Source organism: Amphiura filiformis, chromosome 2 (assembly GCF_039555335.1).
Source record: "Amphiura filiformis chromosome 2, Afil_fr2py, whole genome shotgun sequence".
Taxonomy (NCBI): Eukaryota; Metazoa; Echinodermata; class Ophiuroidea; order Amphilepidida; family Amphiuridae; genus Amphiura; species Amphiura filiformis.
The window spans coordinates 31,359,967-31,379,425 of NC_092629.1; the positions used below are offsets into that span (position 1 = coordinate 31,359,967).

General features: G+C 36.5%; 1 protein-coding gene across 1 annotated transcript in view; it reads left to right on the forward strand.

Moving 5' to 3' along the window:
- LOC140146088 (palmitoyltransferase ZDHHC21-like) overlaps nucleotides 1-10,941 on the forward strand; it is a 35,608-nt gene extending 24,667 nt beyond the window's left edge. Inside the window, exons 6-8 of the mRNA XM_072167844.1 lie at nucleotides 4,408-4,484; nucleotides 5,949-6,001; nucleotides 9,829-10,941. Coding sequence (XP_072023945.1) covers nucleotides 4,408-4,484; nucleotides 5,949-6,001; nucleotides 9,829-9,973 — 275 coding nt within the window. The 3' untranslated portion in view covers nucleotides 9,974-10,941. The remainder of the gene's footprint in view (nucleotides 1-4,407; nucleotides 4,485-5,948; nucleotides 6,002-9,828) is intronic.
- The last annotated feature ends 8,518 nt before the right edge of the window (nucleotides 10,942-19,459 follow it).

A 19,459-nucleotide genomic window follows, 5' to 3' on the forward strand; every position in this document is an offset into this window, starting at 1 on the left:
TTATGACCCCCCCCCCCATACACCTTGCCCCCCTGAACAAGCTAAAATTGTATTGAAATCAGTCTTTGAATAAAATAAACACCGTCTTTGGTCTTAATCTTATGACTCCCTATTTAGGTCATCAAAAATTTACCCCCCCCCCCTATTTTTTACAAAAATTTATGACCCCCTCCAGTATATTTGGAACCCACCAGCCCAGCCCCCACCCCCCCACCCATTAAAACAATCACACGTACATACCCAACCAGTCAGTATAGCAATTCGTATAGCCACGCCCCGCTCACAGGAACATTAATTAAACCAAGGGTTCACCCAGCGGTCAAATTATGTTATTCATTTACTTTCTCACGGCCCTAACTTAGCATGCATGGAGCATTGACCTAGTTTACGACCGTCATGCATGCAAGAGCTGGGGAATTCCCGGCGTTGTCATGGTTATCATAAACATCGCAAACAATATTTATCTCGATGGAATTCTGGTTGTGCTTGGTATTGATGTGGCGACTTGGCACCATTATACCATTCTCTCTTTCTGTCTCTCCCACCCTTCCCTCACTCAAATCTTAGTATAAGGGAGTGTTCATTAATACTTTGGTAGGGGGGCTGGTACACCTCACATTTTTCGCTCAAAAACTTTTTTGACCCCCCCCTCGATGGACCGCTAAACTTTTTGACCCCCCTCTTTGACAGACAAAACTTTTTGACCCCCCCTTATCGTATACTTATTACTTAATAGTGTTTTTTCCAGTGGTGTGGTATATGTTTCACATGTCATTGAGGGAGGCAAATGTTTGAAACATTCTCGTGGGACAATTATGCATGAAATATATACAAGCACAAGGAAATTAAATACTTAATTTAGATTTGTCCCAAATAAGGGTGTTTATCTGATTTTACATAAATGAAATAGAGGATTTATTTGGAGGTTTATAGGCACATCAGCATAATTTGGATCCGTGGCTATTATGATAGTACAAATGCGCGCAAAGAATTTGGCCATATTGAGGCTTGAATGGTCAAATATTGTTTAAATTGGAACAAATTTAATATGCAAGAAGCTAAAATGGTCAAATGTGAGATTAATTTGGTCACGCAAATGTACACAGGTATCAGTTTTGGCCCCCAAAGATCGGGCCTATGTGTGCAAAATAATTGTGCAATGAGAAATCGTAAACTGAAGTGTGCAGTTTACGTGCAAAGAAATCCAATTTATTTGCAATATTTTCTTGATCTTGATTTTTGTATTTTGATCAGATTGGTACATAATCATATTTGTAGCCTACTTTGAAGAGATATAAAATTCTATGATAAAAAGTGCCAGTATTTCTTAGACCAACCCAGATGTTGCATGTTGCTGATCATCTTTAATGTTATATTAATTAATAGATATATGTACACTAAGTCCCATCATTTTTTCAAACAAAAGCACTGAAAACCAAAACTTGCCCATTTTAAAAGTGATATAGAGGGTCTCAATGCGCGCGAAAATTTTGGGTTTTGAAGAGGAAAACTTTTTTGGCCCCCCCTTTCCTACCACCTAAAACTTTTTGGTCCCCCCTCTTTTAAGATCCAAAACTTTTTTGGCCCCCCCTCCCTTTTTACCAGCCCCCCCACCAAAGTATTTCTGAACACTCCCTAAACAATTTTTTTTTAATTGAAAATATTATTCTTTTGAAAATTATTTAAAAGCAAGTGTGTAACACATTTTTTAACAATTTGTACGGTATGCTGCAGCAGCATTGATTTACAGCTGAAGATACGCACCATTAGATACCCGTATTATAGGAGGGGCTAGGGAGTTATAATCAGGCAGAATTTGGGGGTTTTTTGCCTCCGGATGTGGCGGAATTTTTTTTCACGGCGGCGCAGTTGTATTTTTTCTAATGTATACCTTTTACAGAATTGGGTAGGGAAATTTCTATTTATTTTTTACTCATCAGTGAGGCTTTTTTTTCATCTCACTGGTGGGCAAAGTTTTTTTTTTCGTCTCACTAGTGTTTTTTTTACCTCCCCCCCATATCTAATGGTGCGTCCTTAAGTGGTAAATAGGTTAATGTCATGACATCAAAAATGCTGGGAGTGGACAATGGACATATTATTGTTTACATCATGCATCATCATGACCATACCCATGTGTATACGATGTGCATGATATTTTACCGCATTTACCACATTCCAGAGATATTTATATACGCTGCACGACTGTTGTATATTTGGCTATTGAATAAATATAATTATTGGTCTTTCGGCATAAATCATGACAATGACAACAACATAACATTCAATAAATCAATACAGTCTGCAGGATGATCTTTCCGGGTGCGGTCTTGCAAGTCCTCGGATTCATATCTTGGCATGGTGCATTGGGTTGTTTGGACGGGAGCTGCCGGCCGCTTATGCATCCTGGGCTGGGGTTAGTCACTGAAGACCGCCGGGCTGAAGACCAAGGGTACTCATCCAGCTTCGGTGCACTTGGCAAATAGATCATTTGGATGTATAAATCTTCGTACACTTTGCGTCCAACAACAGGTGTTTTAACTTCTATTTGAGTTGAAACACACACATCGGCATGCAATGATGCATAATCTTGAACATTGCACATGGAAATCTAGAGCCGGGAGCCCGGGACCTAGCACCTAGATATTGGGTCTCTGGATTTCAAAACTTGAACTGGAATGAACATGGAGTGATATGCGTACTACTAGGCCCTACACTGGAATTATGCTGGAATAAATCAAAAGAGGAATTTAAACGGCAAAAACAAAATGGATAATTTTGAATCTTGTTGGAAAAAACAGACGACAAAGAATTGAAGGAAATATTACACATTGTAGCAAATGATTTCAGGAATATAATTTATTGAAGCCGGGCAGATATGTTAAATTAATGGACTTGATAATAAGGTAAGATGCTGTCATTCAAGCGGTCTCAGGAGTCCGAAGTCGCGGATCGGCGCGGCCAAATCCGGGGGCCAAATGAAAGAAGATTTGCACACATTTTTATTATACAATTTATACAGTATCGATCGCATCATAATAATATCAGCAGTAAACTGAAATAGACCCTACTTGAACTTGACCCAAGCGGGATTTTATTTGCAGATAGCTAAAATTAAGCACTTCATTTTATGGATTTTCCGAGTGACGAGTTTGGGGGACCAGGCATGATGAGTGAAATTGACGGCCGTTTTTTAAAATAGGCCTACAACGGCAAGAACAAATCCCGCAGAAAAAAAAAAGAAAAGAATATCCAACAATATAACACAATGTGAACAATTCTACAAATAATTGTTAGCGAAATACTAAAAAGTATTATAAAAAATAGTACAACGAAGCCATCTCATTCAACTTGAGAAAGTGCGTCCGTGGATGAGTTGAGCCGGGAGTTGAGACATTCTCTCACGTGCGGAATCTATGGAGTTCGAATCGAAACACAGGATTTTATATAAATATTGGTCGATCAACGCATTACGATGTGTATTTTCTCATACCCTTTTGATACCAAAATTCATGTTAAATTTGCCGCGTGGCGTAAACTTGGACCAATGAAAAGCACCCCGTGGCTGATATTGTACCACGAAAACGATGGCGGCTTATCGTGGCTGGGGCAGCCGGTAATATCGTACCTAAGCCACATGCGGCACGCTCAGACACGCTGCCAATTTTCTTAGACTTTAGAGCAGTACTGTAGAATATATTCTCTACCTCCATGCCTATACACAGTTTCAACATTGCTAGACTAGTTAGTAATACTGTAGGCATTAAACATGTTGAATACTACTACATCAAACATTGCACTATAACTTTGGCAAACACATAACATCACTCAATCAAAATAAAATAATCTTGTCTGTGCTTTCATCCGGAAATGATTGAGCCATTGATGTGGTAAAACAGGCATGCCAGCACATGGTTTGTTTTCAGATTTTTTCAATAGTATAACGACCTTCGGTAAACATGTTTTGAGATGAACAAGTCTAGTACTTTATTTGCCAGTTTAACTGGTCGGTTCAACTGGTTGACTACTGGTAACTACTGGTCGGTTCAACTGGTTGACTACTGGTAACTACTGGTCGGTACAACTGGGTAACAACTGATCGGTTCTACTGGTTGGTGAAAATAACCACTGGATGGCACAACTGGTTGACTACTGATTAGTTCTACTGGTGGTATAAATAACTACTGGTTGTCACAACTGGTTGGTTTAAGTAATACCAGCCATTTGCTCGACCAGTTGTTCAACTGATGCATCAAGTATTCTACTGGTGAAATTGTGTATTTCAACCACTTTTCAATCAGATCCAACTAGCGACTGATTGGGAACCAGTAGGAAAATGGTTGGAGAGTCATTGATCAACCACTTTTCAACCACTTTGACAAGAGACAAACAACCAGCAATTTTTGTAAGGGCAGTTTGCACAGGGTCTTGCACTAGTAGCTATCTGCACAAGTCAGGTGGTAGTACAAGTTGGTAATATACTCATGGTAAGTGGACTAAACCTACCCCCCCCCCCCACCTTTTCCCTTGGGGTGGGGGACTTGTGTAGTAGAGCAGGCATGAGAATTTTCCTGCTTTTTGTGGTCCAAATTTCCTACTTTGAATTTCAGACCGTTTTTGGCATTTTTAGCCTCATTTTACGTGCTTTTTCAGGCTTTTTCAAACTTTTCAGGTTTTTTCATGGATGATCATTCTCATGCCTGGTAGAGTCATTAGTATGGATGAAGCCATCACTAGCCTCACTAGAACTTTTATTTTAATAAGCATTTGATTGTGTATGGGTGGTAATATACTTATGGTAAGTGGACTAGGCTGCCCCACTTCCCCTTTTCCCTTGGGGTGGGGGACTCGTGTAATAGAGTCATTAGTATGGATGATGCCATATAGCCTCACACTAGAATCTATAATAAGTGGATGATTTTGTATGGGTGGTAATATACTCATGATAATTGGACTAGACTGCCTACTCCCCTCTTCCCCTTCCCTCCCTCATTTCCCCTTCACTCTTGGGGTGGGGCACTTGTGTACAGTAGAGTCATTAGTATGGATGATGCCATCAATAGCTTGATTTTGTATAGGTGGTAATATACTCATTGTAAGTGGACCAGACTAACCACTGCTGACATACTCCCCTCTGCCCCTTCCCTCCCCCACTTCCCCTTCTTCCTTGGGGTGGGGGACTTTTGTAGTAGAGCAGGCCTTGCCATTTGAGGCGAGCGTTCGCTCTCGCTCGCCACCGCTCAACAGCACCCAAACTCAATTTCTAGTGAGCGATTTTCCACTCGCCATAGACTAAATATCGCTGGCTGTGAATCACCCAAAATTGAATCAGATTTACATTAAATTGTCAGCATTTTCAATGTATTTGATTTATGGTAATAAATTAGCATTTATTTAATTCTTGAAAAAGAAAAAGAGGGTGTCAACAGTGCATATGTGTGTCATATTGGTATGAATGATCTCAGACCTAGAGAGTGATTCCACCACTACATTCTACTAAAGAGTGATTGACCACTCGCCTTTAAAATCTAGATGGCAAGGCCTGGTAGAATCATTAGTAGTATGGATGAAGCCAGTCCTGGCCTTGCACTAGTACATATAGTTAATTTTGTATGAGTTTAATATACTCATGCTTCCTTCTCCCCTCTTTCCCCTTCCCTCATCCAATCCCCTTTGTCCTTCATGCAGTAGAGTAAGACCAAAGTCATTTTTTTGTAATTTTGAGAACAAAGTACAAACTATGGTTCAAGTATACATCAGTTACATAATCACCATAATTATTTCAAATTAATCCCTTTAATTTGTATCATTATCATTTGTTCTTGTGCAAAGATTGGTGAATAAATAAGTTTAAATGAATGCTTGAACCATATTTTATACTTTTTGACAATTACAAAGGCAGTAAGCAGGCTTACGATATACTGATTTTCCTTTTGTGTTATTTCTAATAGAATAAAACAACTATTGAAGAGATTATTAATTCAAGCAAGCCTCTACATGAAAGGTAGGTACACATATGTGGCATGATCAAGGGGAATGAGTCACATGTCGACCATGATCGAAAATGAGTTTTACATTTTGTTTCTAAAGAGGACATTTAGAGCTTTCAGAAACTGAAAACCCCATGTTAATACGACTTTTCTTTGCAAAGTTATGTCAATTTATCAATCGCTAAAAACAATAGAATTTTAACACTTTCTTTGCCAATATCTCAAAATCAATATTAGCGACATCCAACTCATTTCCCTTGATCGTGTCACATATAGGCCAGCATGCTTATATTTGACACAATCTGGTCCATATGGGGGCCAAAGATGGCATTTTTGAAAATTGAGTTACTGTATTTATTACATTACGCATACAATAGGCTATCATTTACTGAAAACACCAAAGGTCTAGCATACTTGGTTTTAAAGTTATGAAGTTTTTTGATGTCTATTTACTTATGTATTTCATTGTTTTTTGCTCCATATTTTTACCTTTATCAGTTTCAAATTTGCCGCCTTTGGTCCCCATGGACCAGATTGTGTCACATATAGGCTTTTTAGCCTGACTTGAGCTTTTTTTTTTAGCCTGGTCCCACCAGGACCCAAGCGTGTCTCCATACGGAGTGACCGTTTAAACAAACAGACAAACAAACATACAATTTATATATAAGACAACAACAAAATGTTGTTTTATGGGTAAGACCAACGCAGTTAAAAGCAGCCGCATTGGTTTTGACTGAAATTTTCTGGAAAAAAAATCTTTCAAGCTTTCAGTGGATTTTTTATAGTCTTTCAGCCTATTCCAGAAAATAAAAATAACAATCCTAAAATAAGGCACCAGAAACAGATTTGTTCGATCTTTGGATCGACCGTCGATGCTGCTTCCATGCTTTGTTATTAATGAACTATCAACTAATTAATCAGATTTAATGACCAAGCATTGATGGTCGATCGAAATAATTTATTGCTATTGCCTAACCGACCCACCCTACCTGGCCTATAGAGGCCGTCAGCCTTTCGCCATCTTGTGGGTACAAGTGATATGCGTGTTCATGCGTCAGACACTACGCGCAGGGCGTAGCTTGCCACGCAGCTGTTATCACGCATCAATGCAGTAAATTTGCTGTTCACGCATGAAGATCGAACGACCATTGCAGCTTGTACCCACAAGATGGCGGCATATGACATCACACTGATTACCTCTATTGCTTTAATGTGCATGCCATATGCCATAATGCTTGATGGTGTGTAAGAAATAAATAAAGAAATATATAAGAAAGAAAGAAATCACAAGTTCTCCTCAACCACCTGACTGTTTGGACTCATTAAGCTCCCCTTCCTCAGGTTATGGTACTGTACTAGATGGGCTATTCCAGTTGAAATCCATATGCCCCCTGTGGAAGTCATGACCTTGATCATCCACAGACACAAGAGTATGAATTTCTATTGGAGAGTTACCTGAATGGGCTATTCCAGTTGAAGTCCACATGAACCTGTGGAAGTCATGACCTTGGTCATCCACAGACACAGAGTATGAATTTCTAATAATGGGGAGTTACCTGAATGGATGATTCCATTTTAAATCTTCACTCCTATGTTGGAGAATAAAGTTGAGTCTTCCATAGGGGTGTTTATGGATTTCAATTGGATTAGCCCAATGCAATTTTGGCATCTTGTGTTGTCATAAATAACCTTCTTCATGTTATCACTCTAATTAACATATTATGTCATCATAATACTGTAAAAGGGGTCATTTTTGTGTGTGTAATTTTTTGCGTTTGTCAATTTTGAACTATGTTTTGGTTTTTTTAATTCACAATTTTTAGTTTTCTTAGATAAACCATTATATGTGTACATAAAAGAACTATAGAATTGAAGTCTAATTTTAAATCATTCTCATAAAATAACATATTTGTGACACGATCTGGTCCATGGAGGCCAAAGGCAGCTAATTTGAAATTGAGATAAAGGCATAAATATGGAGTAAAAAACAATAGAATACATCTGAAAATAGACATCACGAAACTTCAGAACTAAAGAACCAAGTATGCTAGACCTTTGGTGTTTTCAGTATATAATAGCTTAACCCTATAACACTGAACCCTGCTTTTTGATATCGGAAGTCAAAGAAGATACGAAAAAGGAGAGAAGAAGAAGAATTTTTCACTTGGCACCCCCAGGATTCGAACCTTTGACCCCCCTCATGCCAACCACACGATCACGGACCGGTAGCTACACGGGTTATTGCTGCCCGGCCAGCAATTCCGTGAGCATATAACACTTAGACCCTGGGATTCATGCATGCGCAGAATTTTTCATCATGGTATTTTGTGGTATTTTTGGGTGTTAGGGTTAATATTTGTTTAAGGTAATGATTATAGTAACTCAATTTTCAAAATTGCCTCCCGTGGCCTCCATGGACCAGATTGTGTCACATTTGTGACACGATCAAGGGATTGATTGATTTTGAGATATTGGCAAAGAGAGTGTTAAAATTCTTTTGTTTTCTATTGTTTTTAGCGATTGATCAAGTGACGTAACTTTGCAAAGAAAAGTTGTATCAACTTGGGGTTTTCAGTTTCTGAAAGCTCTAAATGTCATCTTTAGAAACATATGTAAAACTCATTTTCGACCAGGGTCGACATGTGACTCATTCCCCTTGATCATGTCACATTTGTGCATTTTTATTTTCTCTGTACCTGTATTGAGCACAAAAATTAATGCTTCGTAAAATATCGGCTTTTACTTATTCATATCTAGTCATTGATATTTGATTATGATCCAAGTGTGTGTTTTATGTTATCAATAGTCACTCTATGTAAACGATATTGATGCCATTCCAAGTATTTGACCTTCATGAACACATGAGCAACAAAATTAACAAATAAGAAACATTTGTTCAAAAAAAATGATGCATTTCTTCATTTTTTGGATGTTGACCAAGTGTTTGCACATAAGACGGAAATTATGTGTTAGTTGTGTTAAAGTCTTAATTTGCCCACAGATTATTATAGCTATGATTGAAATAAGTGACGTCTGTGAAGTAATTGTGTTACCGTAGAATTCCATCTACAAGCACTTATGCCTCAAAATGAGTGGGTTTTTTTTTGACAAGAGAAACAATGGCAGACACACTCCACAAAAACATTGTTTGGAGTTTTAAGCAACTAAAATGATACAGGCAGCTGTACAAACATGTATTATTACATAAAATTAAAAGAAACAATTTATTCCATGTTCACTACAGTCTTTTAATTTTATGTACATGCTCTCCTTCACAGGATTGAGCACTCTTTTTAATGAAAGAAGAAACACAACTTTATGTATATTATTACATATGTATCTATTTTGTAATGTTTGTGGAGGGTGTCTGTGCGGCTTTCATCGCTTTCATCAAAAAACAAAATGTCATTCTGTAGTGGGTGGCCAGCCTTTTTGTACCTGTATGAGGACCACATAGTGTATTCAAGACTGTGACTGGTAACATACAATTGTTATTACTAAGTTTAGTTTTTAACACAGAAGATATCTTACACTCTTCCCATAATGCATTTCTTTCATTTCAATTTTCTGTACTGATTTGCTATCCAGTACAACATGGGTCGATATGTAGAAAAGGTACCTCAATGAACAGAGCACATCCAGAACTTACAAATCACATTTATTCATAACTATCAACCCATGTTTAATTCTCAACATGAAAACAAAGGAAACCTGTACAAGTAATGATGCATTATGTTGCAAAGGATTCTGGGATGGGCAAGATATCTAACTATACCTAAGTATCTCAGAATGTGTTCCCAAATTCAGACAACTACATTTCCATGTTTGTCGCCCTCTACAGGCAAGCAGCTCCAGTTGTTACCAAGTCAGCTCGTGACCTATTCCAAAAGGTTTGTGGGGATGCACCAATACTGTGCTGGTTGAATCCATTCAGAAGAAGAAGATTACGACCACAGATATACTATCCTCAGCAACATCATGTATGAACCAAAGCCTAACAAATTTGTATATTTGTGTAACAGGCTGAAAAAGAGAGTGTAAGGGGATCTTTTGTACACTTTTTAATTTTAAGGTGTATTTTGCATTTTTTAAATGCACCAAAATAAAATGTGTAGGTGCTTTTCTCTGGACACTTTTTCTTGGCCAAAACTTTAGTCAAGGCATTTTTATATTTACACAGCACAAGAAATAAGTCCCCCTCTCAACATTTCGTCATAACATTGTAGGGTTTGGTTTTGTACCAATAAAACTAACTTATAATTATATGACTGTTTACTAAGTGTTATGTGAAAATTAAAAATGTCCATGACTTCAAGGCTGAATGAGCCCAAATTGAAGACAAAAACTGCCCTTTTAAAAAGTCACAAAGTAGGCCTATGCTTGTCACAAAAGTTAATTCATGGCTTGTTACTTATGGAAAACCCATGTGGCTGAGTGCAGTATAAAATCCTCACCAATTGAACATTTACTCTTAATGTGTATCGATTCTTGATCATTCCACCATGCAAATCCCCTTCTTTGGTGCAGAGTTCAGCACATTGAGATGGCCAGTCCCATTCCTTGTCCCAATACACCTTGCAGTTAACAAGCATATAGGCCTAGGCCTACTTTGTGACTTTCGGAAAGGGCAGTTTTGTCTTTAATTTCCATTCAGCCATGAAGTCATGGACATCGTTCATTTTCACACAACACTTGGTAAACAGTCATATAATTATAGCTTTATTGGTACAAAGTTTTATTTTAAGATATTATGACAAAATTTGGAGAGGGACTTATTTCTTGTGGCGTGTTTATATGCATGTCTTTTATATTTTGTATGTTTGGGCTCCCTTATCAAAAGATCCTGTTTCCTCTGAATGGCGTGGTCTGAGATGACCTGAAATTTTGGAATGGGTGAAATCTTGCCTCTAACAAAGGTTATACGTTTAAGAGTAATATGCCCAGTAATACGAGACATTTTGTTAACATTTGTTAAATGGGCATTTCAAGATCATTTTTGGCCTGCAACTTTGTGATTTTACGTTCCAGTTACGGTGACACCTCGTGACGTCACGCTGGACAAATTTCATTCCTTATACCTCCTCGAAAGTGACAGAGGTGTCACCAAAGTTGGAGCAGAATTTGCAGAAAATTTTTCAGTGTGATATATATAATTTTTTGATTTAAATGTCCAACATTTAAATGGGGTTTTCAAAAAGAACAGGCATTTAGTTTTAAAGAAACAGAAAATCAATTTACGTCTCTAATTGATAACTCCTTAACAGTCATGTAATTTTCAACAATTATGTGGATTTGAAATGGTTATAATTCAATTATTTATTGTATAAAGAGTTTTATACATGTACTATTAAGCTCAAACGGTATGTTTTGTACTTATTAAACTGTTTAGAATGCAGTTATTTATTTTTTAAAAGGAAAGAAGAAAAGAAAAAAAATGGGTCAACATTTTTGTTTAGTACAGGGTGTATCAAAATGATTAGGTACCCATCAGTTTCCAGTGAGTACCCAGCAAACACAAAAACGTTTTTAAAACGTTTTAAATAAGTTATATTTTGGGTTTTTGTTTAGGTAAAAACGTTTTAATAACATTAAAATGTCGGGTTATATAAAGGTCATGAAATCGTTTTAAAACGTTTTGTATGAAAACACACTACAACAATATTTTTAAAATGTTTTTGAAATGTCATTGTAAACTATTTTACAAACATTTTGACCAAATATTTTGTCAACACTTAAATAACATTATGTTAAAATATTTGCACCAGGCAAACACAGAAATGTTCTTAAAATGTTTTTACAAAACGTTTTAATAACATTTAAATGTCGGATTATATAAAGGTCATGAAAACATTTTAAAAACGTTATTGTAAATATTTTGGGCAAACATTTTTTGCAAAATATTTTTTCAACCACAAAATAACATTCTGTTTAGAATGATTTGTACCAAGTTTTCAAAAATGTTTTTGGAATGTTATTAAAACGTTTTTATACCATTTATATAACCCGACATTTAAATGTTTTCTGTAAAACATTTGTGTTTGCTGTGCAGTAAATTACGAACAAATGTGTTTTAATGTTATAAAAACGTTTTATACCATTAATGTACCCTATATATAACCCGACATTTAAACGTTTTCTGACAACCTTTTATAACCTTTTGCGAATGATGTCGAAAACGTTTTGTGTTTGCTGGGTATGGACAGGAATACCACAGCAAAATGCAATATAGGTTCTACCTTATTTATAGATGAATGTTATGAAAAGTTATAAAATCATGGGCATTTTAAGAGGATCCAATGTTGCATATTGAAGAACAGGCTTGTCAATAAACACCAGAAACTGATGGGTACTAAACATTTTGATACAGCCTGTATTTGTCTCTTTGCTGATAACATTTTTATCGCAAGTTAAACAAAAATTATGCATAATTTATTACATAATTAACAATTCAATTTTATTCATACTGTATCCTCTAATAAATTCCACCAGAGCATGAGATTTTTGAAAAAGGGGCGTTTATTATTTTTTACAATGATAATTCCCGCAATGACAAACTATGGACTTAATAGTGGAAATTTAATTCATTTGAATGAACACAGCTACCAACAGTGTGATGATCATCTGCGTACACTGTTTGATGAACTTATTGTGTGTGGGTGGGGGGTGTGCGTGATGCAGATGTGAATCCAATGATGTCAACTCACTTGTGATTGGGTTAGTATTTTCATTCCAAGGTCATGCATTGGAGTTCTGCTTTTGAAAAATGCACAGATGCAATTGCGGTTGGATCGCGGAGCTGTTGGCAGCTGTGTTCATTCAAACAAAATTTCTACTATAGGATCAATGACTTCCGGTTCACTTCTAGGTTTAGGATGTAATTTTCCCAAATACCAACACCATTACCGATAGTGTGTAGACAGTGGTAAGCTTATTTACCCCGGTTACTTACACAAGATAGCAGGGAATTGTTTGTTTTGAGGGGAGATATTTAATTCAATTTTTCAAACAAAAAACTAGAGCTTATACTTAGGATTGGCATTTATTAGAGAGTATAGAGTATTTATAATTAAAACTTTTATGCACTGAGTTCTTTTAAGCAGAAAGTTTGTGTGATTAATCAAAGTGTTTCTTTGTCAGATTGCAAGACTATCTATCATAGGTGCTTTAATTGTTGTTTGCACTTAATGATAGTCTGTCATGTGTTTGCAACGATTTTGAAAGAAGTTTTTTATTACAAGGTGGTTTGAATTTAAAACAGTACTAAAACAAGTCCCATGGATTTGAAGGGGAAACATTGAGTGTCAGAGTTTAGGCATGAGGGTGTGTGTGGGTGTGGCATTCGTGAGATGAGTATCCATGAATATTTTCATAATCAACCAAACAAAAATGGCACCGTCCTTCTCTGCTTTCCGAGAATCAGAAAAGAATAGTTTGCACTATCGGCGAAGTATAATGACCAAGATAGGAGATGATAAAGGTCAATGACCATTTGAATGCATTGATCTATGGGGCTTTCACCCCTTTCATTACATAACATACTAACCATACATCACAGCTTGTGCAAACTATTCTTTTTATGAATCTTTGAAGGGGGAACAATTTGATGTAATTTTTATGAAAATCAGCATTTTAAAAATGTGATGTGATTTGTGAAAATCCTTTACATGGTTTCATCAGTGGACATGGACATTTGGACTTCATTTCAGAAATGTTTATATTTTGTATGTGTGACTAAGTTTAAGGATTGAAAAAAAGAAATAATTAGTTTTAGCCTTTATTATCTTTAGAAAACAAAATACGATAATGCGACATGTGAAGGGTTTTCACAGATCATATCACAAATATTGAAAGTAATTAATTTTAATTAAGTAATTAATTTTAATTAAGTAATTAAAATGTTTAAAAATAGTTTTAAAAGTTACGGGGTGTCAGGGTAGGTGAAGGGTTGTCAGGATAAGTTAAGGAGTGGTTTTGCCGAGTATCGGCGTAGATTGGGAGTGTTGAAGTGGGATAATGGGTGTCGCCATGGGTTTTATGGGTATTAAGGTGTGAGATTGGATTGTCACAGGCATAGATATTTGTTATACTGTTGTGCCATCTACTCCTCATTCCAGTGTTAATTTTTTGGGATTAAAAAAGTATTACCAAGTTCTGCCAAACGAAACACAGCTAAATCCTAATCATTTATTTAGTACTAAGAAGAGGTAAAAGAAAAAGTTCAGCATTTTACTAATTTCTTGAAAATAAAAACCAAAAAACATGCATTTTTGGCACATGAGTTCTGACAATCAACTCACAAAAAAGACTTGGAACAAGTCTAAGTATTCAAAATCTTGTGTTTATGCCAAAATTTTGCTCTAGTTATCATTTTTGTATTACCTTCAGTGATTGGTTAAAAGAATGAAACATGTCTTTTCCAACAATAATATTGCATTAATTGAAATTAGACTTTGTACAGGTCTTTAGACTGGATTGTCACAGCGTATGAAAAACACCCTAAAAATGCATGTTTTTGGCCCTTAATTCATAAATTTGGCCGATTAGGGGACTTTAACTGTTATTGCCAGTTATATAGATGTAAATGAATAATCATGATTGAGCTGTGTTTCATTTGGCAGAAGTTGGCAATATTTTATAATCTCAAAAATTGTGCTGTATTTTACTGGAATGGGGAGTATTCTTATTTTATTTGTTGATATATATAATAATTTGTTTAACAAGTATAAAGTTACATTTGATGTTTGTTAAATTTTTATCATGGTGGTACTATTTTATAATACAGATATTATTATTATTGTGAATGCTGACGCTATATAATTTTACATGTTGTTATTATTTAACCATTATTATTATGAATGATGTCTTACTTAAAATTTGATTCAAAGATTATTCAAACATTATAGTCAGAGAAATATACAAAACAGTAATGTAATGATTCATTAAAATATTATTGAAATGTATTTTGATACAGTTATTATAATATGTTTGTGTGTATCAGTCATTGCTAGACAGTATCGTGCAGCAAGATTTATCAGGGCACCAAAGATATCTGGGGCTGGCAATAATTATGTGCAGTGTACCCCCAGCCAAGTGCAGTGAGCTGGATACTTGAACGTTTTCCTAAAATGCTTGTACATTAAGGTGTAATATCGAAACAGTGCCCAAACTATCTGTGCCAAAAGTTACTTCCCCCTCCCTTAATTTGACTTGCCAAAAATACCCCCTCCATTTGGTGTGACCAAAAATCTTTGCCCTTACCCTATAATTTACCACACATGGGTGCACATAAATTATTGTACCACCCCTAGACATGCTAGAATAGGATAATGCAGACACTACCAGGTTTTGTTGACACGCATGGAATGGAGAAATGGATTTTCACTGAGTGTGAACACTGAACACCACACATCACATTTGTGGTAAATTTATGCAGACAGTTTTTGAGGACGGATGGATTGGTCCACTACGGGTGAAAAAATGCTGCAATTTAGGTTAAATCATTTTTGCTGGATGTTTACATTATATTACCTCGTTATAACCATTCTATGATATAACATATATTGTATATATTATAATTGATTTGAGGTTTACAACTTCAACATATCTAAATTTAATAAAAATTCCCTTTAAAAGGGAAGGCCAGCCTCAATGCAGAAGAGGTCTTGTAAATAGTTTGGGTCACCGTGAAAGGCATTTTTAGGATCACGCTTACATCCATGTTACATGACAGTCCACCAAACCATCAATGGTGAGAACATGCACACTGAAACAGCAAAAACATTAACTCCTATAACTCCTGTCAACTCTTTAATTCATTACTCCAAATTGTTCTGTATTTTTGTCTTTACTGCTTTTTACCCATGCTTATTATTAAAATCAAGAAATACACTGCAGTTGTTAGTTAATTCGCTATGTAAACTCAACTTACATGCACATTTTATTTTAAAATGATTTTATATTATTTTGCAATGTATAGTTTATTATTCGCTACTTGCACGGTTCCGCCATTATGCACTATGTAAGGGAGAGCCTCGAACTGGCAGCATACATGAAAGGAAGAATTATGTAACCTTACACAGAACGTTATGACTAGTTCAATTCCCATTCATGTATGCTGCCAGTTCGAGGCTCTCCCGCACATAGTGCATAATGGCGGAACCGTGCAAGTAGCGAATAAAGTAGATAGTGGCAAGCACATGATAAAGGACTGATCATTCACTACAATCTTCACTTTTAAACTGTATTTCTTGAATGTGTTGATTGTTAGTCCGAAACTCCTGCAAAGCTATGGACATGGCATCTTACCTACTCCATTCTGTAATAGTCTGCATTGTGTGTTTTCTCAGTCTTCAATCATTTTGTTGAATGTAATTTTATGAATCAAATAAAAAAGATAGAAAGTGGCCTCATTTTACAGTATTTATAATTTATAAAGTAAGACAATAATTTATTTATTTTCTATAAGTGCATGTCAAAATATGGGATATATTGTTCAATATTATAGCTAGCCCTAAAAACTCTATTTTCCATCGGATTTTTCCCGTTGAAAAGACAAAACTGATGTTAAAGATAGCAATAATATCATCAATAACATTTTGAGTCATTTTTATCCATAAAACGATACAGGATAGGATAGATAATTACACAAATCCCATCTAAGAATTAGATACCAGCCCTATGGGCTGGCGAAAAGGCAAATACCCACCCGCAATCCACCAGGTTACACCCCTGGTATGGGCTATGGTGCACACTAAAACATTGCTATACGTATTGGGATCTAATTACTAGGATTTGACCAGGGAACAATGTAATGTGCTACTGTATCCACTTACGAATGCTAGTACCATCAAACGGGAACTCTTGAATGCAGGGGAAATGCAAAGAATTGTATATCAACCTGAATTGTTGTTGGTCAGGAAGGAAAATATACTTTACGGGAAGTAATTAAACAATTGAAACAATCTATTCTAAAATAAAGTAACATACCTTCCTCATAGTACTGACCACTAAGTGTGCAATGATCAGCGTTTAATCCAGGAGCTCTCGGCCTAAACAGGGACATAAGGCCATTTCTCGATCTTTTTAATTCTGAGACAATTAGTTATATTCGTCTCAGATTTCTCTTGGGATGGTTTTGGGGGAAACATTTTATTGGAAATTTAAGTGGACTTTCAGTGCGAAAGGGACAATGTCTGTCTTGTAACCTCTTTTCCAGCGTATAACCCCAGTATGGGCCTAAAGAATACCAAAGGGGAATTAAGGGGAATCATATACCAGGATTTGATCAAGGAAATAATGTGCTACTGCGTCCAATACATGGTAGTACCATCGAACGGGAACTCGTGATTAATACAGGGGAATATGAAGAATTGTATATCAACCTTAATTGCTGTTGGTCAGGAAGACAGAGATACTCTGGGGAAGTAATTAAACAATTGAAACTGTGCATTCTAATATAAAATAACGTTCCTTCCTCATTCTACTGACCACTCACTGTTCAATGATCAGCTTTAACACCAGGGGGACCCAGGGACCTCTCTTTCTGTCTATAATGGGAGTCCACACTCCATTTCTATAACCTCTTGGGCCTCTTTGGGAGGGCAACACTTTTTTTGGGAAATTTTAGTAAGTGCACTTGAATACAACCCTAGTATGACCACTCCACTGGTTGCCAGAGTCAAGATTCATCAACTCAAATTTATCGGCCATATACTGCGTCTTGAAGATGGCGAGCCTGTGAAAGAATATGCGCTTTATATTCCATCACATGGGAAGAGGAAACCTTAACCGGGACGGTCGCGCACACTGTATATGCTCCGCAGCCGACTGATGATGATGATGATGATGGCCAAAGGAACACCAAAGGGATTATTGTGCCCGGTAATTGTGATCAAATATCAGGATTTGGTGAAGGGAAATATGAAATACTGTGCTACTGTGTCTGCCTACATGATCACCACCATCAAATGGGAATTCTTGAATGCAGGAGAAATGTGAAGGATTGTATATCAACCTTAATTGTTGTTGGTCAGGAAGAAAAAGATACTTAAATTACGGGAAGTAATTAACAATTGAAACAATCCATTTTAAAATAAAGTAACGTACCTTCCTCATACTATTGACCACTCAATGTGCAATGATCAGCATTTAATCCATGAGCACTCTGGGTACGCGTGTAGGGACATCTCTAGGGAGGGTACTGATTTTTGAAGAAATTTTAAATTTTAGTAGGCCTACATGCCTTTCGGCGCAAAAGTGGATATACAGGGTGTCTGTCAAAAAAAAATAATAATTTGAATGTTGACGAGTGATCACTTGCACATTAGAGCTGACTTTGAAACTGCACATTAAAAAAAGGTGTGAAACTGAGCGCATTTTTACAGATTTTTTATTTGATTTCAAAAATCATTTTTTGTTACCCAACGACGTTTATGCCTGTCTGGGACATTTAACATTCTGTGCCATGGGAAATGTGCCTTGTTTCATCATGCTGCATGGGAAACAACACTTCCTATTTTGAGGATATTATAGGGTGTCGGATGGGAGGAGCGATATTTAACTGAACCGCCTACTTCATGACTAATTCATTAAGTTTCAGCTTGTTTTATAACGTGACTTTATTAGTTTGAGGAAGTTTGAATCGTCGGCTGCAATCATAAACTTGTTACAGACATCAAAAATTGTATTTAAAAAGATTTAGAGAATTATTTTGATGATAAAAGGTATTTAATCCTCTGTATGTCTTACCCGCGGGTCATCCGTCTTACATCATGTGCACGAAATCTGTTTATTTTCGGCTTCGTGCCTTTTTTGAGAGTACCTGCTACTGAATTTGAGAATGTAAACACGGTCTATGGTATGCATTTATAGGTTTTACATGAAGATACGTAAGACATGGAAAAACAATAGCATGATCGATGGGAATTAGATATTATAAACATAATTTTTCATCAGGTTCGCCGTCGCAAATAATAAAGAAGACAAATGGAAAAAGTGATCCCGCATGGGAATCGAATCCAAGACCTCATGCTTCCGAGACCTATGCCCGTCACCACTTGACCACGGGAGCTTCATAATCACGAAATTCCCCGTGGCCAGTTGGTTAAGGCACTCTTAAACCTGTGGTCCTGAGTTCGATTCCCAGGCGGGATCCAATTTTTCCATTTGTCTCCTTAAGGCCTATTATTTGCGACGCGTCGAACCTGGTGAAAAACCTATAGTGACGTCGAACCTGGTGAAAAGGTTCGTTTATTAGGCCTATAGACCTAAGATACGACGTGATTGCACTCGGCCTGCTCGTCTAAAAACAAAGTATAGGCCTAGGCCTAAATAAATTATGTGCATTTTATTTCAATTGCAAAAACAAAATGCTTGAAAGCTAATTCAGAGTCAAACTGAAGTTTCCAGTTTAGAATTGGTAGTTACGTCTTTTTTGCACGCACAATCGATGTTTGTTTGGGTTCTCTAATGCA